Raw genomic sequence first — 8,188 nt, 5'->3', positions numbered from 1 at the left:
TCGAATTTGGGTTGAACACTGCACGCAAACAAACAAACAAACAAACAAACAACCCACTGAAGGCCGAGTGGACCGTGACTGGCTGTCGACTGTCCAGCGTCCAATGTCCATTCTCTGATGTCCGATTGGAGGCGACGTGAAACGTGTACAGCTGATTTATGAAAGCGCCAACGCGCATCGAGTGTGGAGAAGGTGCACAAAGAAACCCTCAAATAGAGCTGATGATTTGAATGCATTCGATGTGTTGCATGTATTGAATTGAATTTGCTATCGAAATGTTTAGAATAAAAAAAGGATTCCGCACAAAGCTATCTGTGTTGTGCACTTGAGTGGTGGTGTTGTCGAGAGTTGTATCAAAAATGCAACTAGGCCAAAGACTACACTACATTTTTATGCCAATGCTGTTTTAAACTTGTCTTCAAATATTACCAAATAAAGTATTTGTTTATGTAGACTGAACAGAAGTTGGAAACTGGTGTGGTTTTTTGAAGTGCCTGCCCTAATTTGATGGACATATTGTTGCCTCAGCTATTATTGAAAATGTATTGCGAATTAATATGTTGACTGAATTATGTGCTAAATATTTGCTCTGGCATTGATGTGGTCACAGCCCGGTAAATTCTTTTATCCTGTTTTGACTTTACTTCATACTGCTGTCCAATTCCATCATACTAAATCCGATTAGACTGACAGCATGCAGAAGTCGGAGATCTTTAACCAGCAAAAGAAAAAAAAAAAACAAACTAAAGCGATAAGATTGCATTGGGTTGGACATGGACTAGGTTTGGGTTTGGGCTACGACTTTGACTTGGAGCTGGAGCTGGAGCTGGTTAAGCAGATGCACAGCACAAAGTACAAATCACAGATTACAATTTCACTTGGATACCGTATCGAGGAAGTCATAGAGACAGAGAGAGAGGGAGAGAGACAGAGAGGGGCAGGTAAATGCTTTCAGTGTAGGTACATAACTCACGTGAATACAGGAATTGGCCAATGGCCAGTGTCCAAGCCGAGCTACACTGAGCACAAATTGAGTCAGAGTCAGGTCCTTAAATTATAAGCAATTTATTTATTTATTTCAGTCAATTGACACAAAAAATAGAAAAAGTAATAAATTGAATTAAATTTAAAATAAAAAAACAAATATTTATAAGATTGGTCAACATGTGCTGCATGAATTGGGGAGAACCCAATTAGACCAACAAAAAATGATTAGTATGCACAACAAGAGAATGCGACAGGACATTTCAAATTGAGTTCTTAGCTATAGAAATGAAGGACTCTGAATTAATTACAGGAAAGAGTCTATTGTAATGATTACAGAGTACTCGACACGGGTCATGCAAGGAATAATTAATAGTTCAACGATTAAGAAAAAGTAGCAAAACTCGAGTCTGAAATATGATTTTTGTTTCTTGCTTTTGCCAATCAGTGGAGTTAGCTTGAATTCGTTGAGCCTGACACTTTAAGGCTGATAAGTCCAATTTCCTCAACGAACTCATGATACTTTTATATACAACAAATTTATTATATTTAGTGATTTAATTTAAATTAAAGTATTGTTCAAGAAATCAGTGTAAACGTATCCACAAAAATAATAAAACTTTCGAGTTATGATCAAAAAAAATGAGAAAAGTATCGGTTCTTAAACAAGTTTCAATGTTGTAGTGAAAAATGTATTAAGAAACATTAAAAAACGCATCGAACACAGCTGCTCACATTTTCTTCAAAATTGTTTGTTTTTTGTTTATAAAATTCGGAATTTATTTATTCGCACTGTGCTTTGTTTACTTCGGCTCCTTTTTTCTCGAGTGTATGCAAGTCAAACAGAGTTTATGTGTTAGATTTGGCAATGCAGTTGTATGCGTGCCTATATATAAATATATATATATAATGTATATATATATATATATATAATTGTGTGTGTGTGTTTGGCGTTCACATGAATGCCAAGTGCTGCTGTTGCCAATACCGCAAACGCCATCTTTTGTGGCCGGTGTATAAAGTGTGTGCACTGATAAGCAACCAACAACAGACAAAATATGTGAATCTGTGTGTGTGTGTGCTGCATGTGTGTGCGTTGGATGGGAATTGGGCGGGGCACACTCCGATAACGAAAGGAGAAAGAGAATTTTGTTTTTGTTTTTTTTTGGTCGGTCGGTGCTCGCCAGGCGATGCTCCGACATAAATAGAATGCTAAACAGCACACGCCTGCGAGCGTGACACTGAATCAGAGCGCGATTGGAATGGGCAATGGTAGCAACAGCAGCAGCAGCAGCAGAAGCAACAGCAACAGCAGCAGCAGGCGCAGCAGCAGCAACAGCAACAGCAGCAGCAACAGCAGCAACAGCTGCAGCAGGCGCAGCAGCAGCAGCAGCAGCAGCAGGCGCAGCAGCAGCAGCAGGCGCAGCAGCAGCAACAGCAACAACATCAGCAACAGCAACAGCAGCAGCAGCAGCAGCAGCAGGCGCAGCAGCAGCAACAGCAGCAGCAACAGCAACAGCAGCAGCAGCAGCAACAACAGCAGCAACAGCAGCAGGCGCAGCAAGTGGCTTTGGCATTGGATACGTCTGCGTTTCGCTTTCGTGTAAAAGTTTAGTGGGGCGGTTAATGGGGGAAGTTGGTGCCGAGTGCTTTTGTCGGACAATGTTGCATAAATCATGCATAAAACTGAAAATTGAATATGAAACCAGCATATATATATATATATATATATGTGTGTGTGTGTGTGTGTGTCAATCACATATATACATAAGTTAACGCATTTGACCAATCATGATGAATTAATGATATATTGATCAGACCCTTTAAAGACTTGTAAACGACTTGTGCAGATAGAAAAGTGATAAGAACGCGATATATATATAATTATACTCTATATATACATATATATATATACTCTATGTAATATATACTATGAATAAGCCATCAATTTATACCATGTACAAAGTGGTTGATTAAAAATGCTGCTGATTCTAGTGCTGCCTGAATGTGTTGTTGAATTGTTGATTCACTTAAGACTTAACCGATGAATATCAATGTGATTGAAGCAGGAGTGTTAACAAGTGCTGAATGAATGCAATTCGACTTGAAGAAAGCATTTTAAAACAATGTAAAGGGCAACAATCAGCGGTTAATTAGCTGAATTGGAGGTGTATAGTGCTGCTCTGCGCTGCAATCGTCTGCCTTTGTTGTTAATCTCTCTCTCTCTCTCTCTCTCTCCCTCTCTCTCTCTCTCTTTCGCTGTTTTCTCGGTATTCATTAGCGACCCCAAAAGTGGGAAGCAATCACAAAACGCTTAAGGGAAATGCGGGCGAGTTATTTGGGTGCTAACCAGGCTAACCAGGTTCTGGGCATGCCAAATTGGCACGCCAGCGACCAGGTTAAGCTGTTCAGCTCAGCTCAGCGCAGCTCAGCCCAGGTCAGACCAGGTCGTCGGGTCCCGCGGCGAATTATCGCCAATCACTTGAGCAATAAATGAACCAAAAGTCGTTATGTGACTACAACAATAAGAGCAAGAACAAGAACAAGGATGACAACCACGACAACAAGCGATGAGCTAAGTTCACTCGACTACCAGTTAAGTGCTGCACTCAAAGAAAAAACAACACACACAAAATCAAAAAAATATAATAAAAAAGTTCACGAAAATCCGAACAAAATCAAGCCAAATAAATATATATAAATATATATATATATATATAGTGCAGCACTCGATCGAGATGATGATGAAAGAACAACATTGAGCAAAGTATAGAAAACTTTGTAAAAATCATAAATTTGATGAAAACATTGATATTGATTAATATTGATTTGTTTAATTTGGTAGATAATTTGTGGCAATTGGCATGAGTGGCTGTCATTTGGTTGAGTGTACGAAAGGTGTCCTTGACAAAGTGGCAACCAACAATTTTCGCAGCGCACTTTTCGGCGCTCTTTGCGACTGCTGCTGCTGCTGCAACGGCAAATAATGCTTGCTCATAAGTTGTGCTGCAGGCGTGATGTCTATATAGACAGTGAGCAGCAGACCAGAAAACCTCGAGCCACGTCCCAAGGCCACCAGACCCTGCCCCAAACTGACAGACGGACAGACAGACAGACAGATAAATAGACAGTGAGACAAACGCATTTATTCAGTTAACCTTTTTGTGCGTTGGGGCGACGGATACGCATCACAAGTCAAACCAATAAACTTATGTTGTTGCTGCCAGCCAGATACAAGGTGCAAAGGGGAAGGGGAAAGGGAGGGGGGGGGGGGGGTAGAGTCATACTAAACGATAGCACGTAGCAGCGTAAAGTAAATGGGAAAAGTTCCAGTCAAATTCTGATGAAATGAAATTAGTTTTCGCTTGAGTGTAACTTCCGTTTGTCGAAAGACTGGACAGCAAAAAAAATGAAGAAGCCAACCCACACACACAAAGTCCTGCAATTCAGGTGTGTGTGTGTGTGTGTGTGTGTTTGTGGTACAGGTGCAGCTTTATCTGCTGGGGAGCGTAGCATACGACCCAAGTGAATGACGGCAAAGTGACATCAATTCGCCTTCAAAATCGTTATCCCAATAGCTTCCTATATTTCTCACTCTTTGCCTGTGTGTGTGTGTGGAGTGTGTGTGTGTCTGCTCACGCGACAGCAATCAAACCACAAGAAGTCGCTTATAAATGACATACTTTTTACCACCACGTTCAACATCAACAACATCAACAACAGCAACAACAGCAACAAGAACAACAAGAACAACAATTACGACATCATGTTGCTTTTGCCACAATGTTCGCTGATACTTTGAAGTGCACAGAGGGCTGAGATCAAGTAGTAAATCATATTTAACTTTAATGACAGAGAGAAGGAGAGAGAGAGAGAGAGACAGACAGAGAGTTAGAGAGAGACAGCAAATGAAGCAAGTTAATATAAAATGCATTTAATTAAATTTCGTCATTTGAAAAAGTTAAAAAATATATATATAAATGCAAAAATAAATAAAATAAATATATTATACGGAAAATATGATATACAAAATGTGATTATATCTGTACTCAACACATTATAATTGAATTTATAAAGACGGCTTAAATGTAAGAGAATAAATTCAATTATTATTTTATTTGTGTGTTTTCAAAACTTGTAATTAATTCCAAAGGTAGAAATAAAATGTAGAAGAATAAACTCAGTTATTGCATATAAAATTGAATTTGTTTTAATAATTCTTTAAGCAGAGTTAAAATGTGTAATGTGATCAAATAAAATCAATTAATTTGTTAAACCTTTTGTATAAAATATTAAATTATGTGTGTACAAAAAGCTTCAAATTCCACTGTGCGCTTGTCGGTTTTTCAAGCGGACCGCATTGATGACTCGGCACACAAACATAATGACACACACACACACACACACACACACACACATACACATTGATACAAAAAAGTTTGAGTATCAATCAACGACGGTCAATCAATCAAATGTTGGAACAATGAAGTTGACGACGCTGTCGATCGGAGACTGAGAAAGTGGCTTCCAATCAAATTTTCCACTTTAGCAGGACGCGCGCGATTTTCTCTTTTTCATTTTGTAAAAAAAAAATGTATATTGAGTGTGTGTGTGTGTTGGTGTGTGTGTGTTGGTGTGTGTAGCACGTTTAATTTAGGTCAGGTTTTCAAAGTGGTCAGTTTTCAATTTACTGTGGAAGCAACGAGCATATGCAATTTATAAATTTTGTAATTGCCACTTTTATAAACTGTGTGTGTGTGTGTGTGTGCGTCCTATATTTGAAATGCTTCATGCCGCACAGATGCCATTGGAAAGTTGACGTCGACGAAAAATGTTGCTGGAGCATTTCGAATTATTTACAACTGGCTAAGAGTGGCTGCCAGAGAAACCAGTCAAGAAGAAAACACAACAAGACCACAAAAATAACAACAGCAACGAGAACAGCAACGAAAATTTATGTTATTAGCCCCGTTCACAGTTGGGACACAGTTGCAACATTTGCTACAACAGCATTCCATGTTGCACCCACCTCGGTTCTACTGAAATGCACTTCAATGCTTAAATGACAGTCAGGTTTTTTTTTGGGGCTTCCACAGAAAATCATTTGGGATGCGGCAACAACAATAAACACAACACAAATAAGCATGTTTATACAAAACTCTACAACTCAACTAACAAATACCCTTGCATACAATTATTTTCCAAAAATATTATTCAGTTATTAAGTGATAATAAAAAGCAGTCAATTTTTGGTATACACAAAATGACTAATTGATTTAAAAAGTGAATGATTTTCCGGTAATCCACAAAATTGGTTATTATTTCGATTATTTTCGAACAGTGTATATTATCGAAGAAGTATGTATATTATATATATGTATATATGTATAAATATGACAGTCGATGCTTGAGACTATTTGATGATACCCATTTTAGTTGTTCATCTTTTTCACGAGGGTATAAAAACTTGGGGTACAAAATAAAAATGAGCAACTTTTAGTGCAAGGGAAACGTAAAATGCATAACAACAACAGCAACAAAAACAACAACAACAACAGCAACAAAAACATTAAAAAATGTTACTTAAAAATATGATGAAAAAAGATGAAAAGGAAAAGAAGCATCGCAAATTGGCGAGAACTTGAAGAAGTGCTTAACTAAATGTACGACATGAACATCATAATACTCCCGGCTATAACTATGTATGTATATATGTACATAGATGATACTAAGTATAAATATACTCGATGTATATGTAGATAACACAAATTTGTTAGACTTGTAAATTTGGAGGTTGGGGAGACGACCTGATTTGGTTAACAGACAGTCAGAGTTTTGGCCGAGGTCAGAGCTCGACCGGAGAAATGAAATCACAAATTGCGCTTAAAAGTATGCAATAGAAATGGGAAAATAGTGTTCCTTTGATTGTGGCTCATTTGCAAGCGTCTATTATTTGTTTCGCACGCTGGCAGCTCGAGCACCCGGCTACATAATTACCCCCAACACACTAAAGCACAAAAGGGGCGGGGCGTGGCGGGGGCGGGTTGGAAATGGGGGATTTGGAGGGGCGAGGTAGCGGACTTAATCGTGGCACCTGTCCAGCTGGTCAACTGGTTGGCCAAGTGACATGCTACGCCGGGTGGCATAATTAAAAGTTAAGGACCTGAACGGGACACACACACACACACACACACACACAGAGCTAAAGGACTCTCTCTCTGGACCCAGTCACAGCAGTCAAAGGGAGTTAAAGTGAAGCTTTAGCTTTACTGCATAGATACAACTCTACGTTGACTGCAGAGAGAGCGAGAGAGAGAGCGAGAGAGAGAGAGAAAGAGAGAGCGAGAGAGAGAGAGAAAGAGAGAGAGAGAGAAAGAGAGAGAAATATAGAAAAGGGTACGGCGTATCTGTTAAATTGTTCACCAAAGAACTTAGTGCAGATGTATTCGAATGAGTTGTCACTTTCGCATTAGCTTTCATTATTAAGTGTATTATTGACAGGCCAAAAAATGATTAATTCTGATTTTGTATTGAATATTATATATTAATTTTATATATATATTTACACAGTTAAACACGACGTGTACGCAATATAATTGATGAGAAAAGAAGCCAAATATCAATAAAAATCAAGGCTTGCCAACTGGCCCTAATTAAAGCCAAAGTCAAATTGATCGATTTCGACTATTTGTGCTAATTTTGTGATTGAATTGAAATTTCTTAAGTATTCTCCTATTCGGCCATCTAAACTTTGTCAGCAAAAGCAAAAGTTTTACTGTGAGGAATATTAATTTTTCTTTTTTATCAAGACCGTCAAGTGAAGCCGGAAATTGAATATGTGGCTGCATTGCTTCATTTCGAGTTTTATGAGGTTGCAGGTGAATTATGTGAGTCGCGGCAGGGGCAGGAATTTTGTCATTTAAGTGGAAAGTGCAACTGGCAACTCGTCGTAAATGCCACGCTGCTTTTTTCCATTAAGCCACTGCTAATTAGAGCAACTTTGTCAGTTGACTTTCAACATGTAAGACTGAATAATGAAATTATTCACAACTAGAGAGTTAATCGACTCTACTGAAAAATAAATAAAATAATATTTCGCTACATATGTTTCTCGTAAGACTTATCAGAGTAGGTTTTGTTAGTTCAGTTTGTTTTTTTTTTTATTCTATTTTAATTTAATCCCAGAGCTCTGTGCAATTTATCG

The 8,188-nt window shown here is 38.3% G+C and overlaps 1 protein-coding gene across 1 annotated transcript; it reads left to right on the top strand.

The window, feature by feature from the left end:
• Window positions 1–694: 694 nt before the first annotated feature.
• Window positions 695–4,803, top strand: LOC6569307 (putative cyclin-dependent serine/threonine-protein kinase DDB_G0272797/DDB_G0274007). Its single transcript, XM_001995623.2, has 3 exons — window positions 695–829; window positions 2,261–2,548; window positions 4,708–4,803. The coding sequence occupies exons 1-3, from the start codon at window positions 695–697 to the stop codon at window positions 4,801–4,803; spliced, it is 519 nt and encodes a 172-aa protein (XP_001995659.2).
• The last annotated feature ends 3,385 nt before the right edge of the window (window positions 4,804–8,188 follow it).

This window comes from Drosophila grimshawi, unplaced genomic scaffold (assembly GCF_018153295.1).
Source record: "Drosophila grimshawi isolate 15287-2541.00 unplaced genomic scaffold, ASM1815329v1 contig_848, whole genome shotgun sequence".
NCBI lineage: Eukaryota > Metazoa > Arthropoda > Insecta > Diptera > Drosophilidae > Drosophila > Drosophila grimshawi.
Note: the sequence above shows the minus strand (reverse complement) of the source record. Positions and strands in the feature narration are given on the sequence as shown.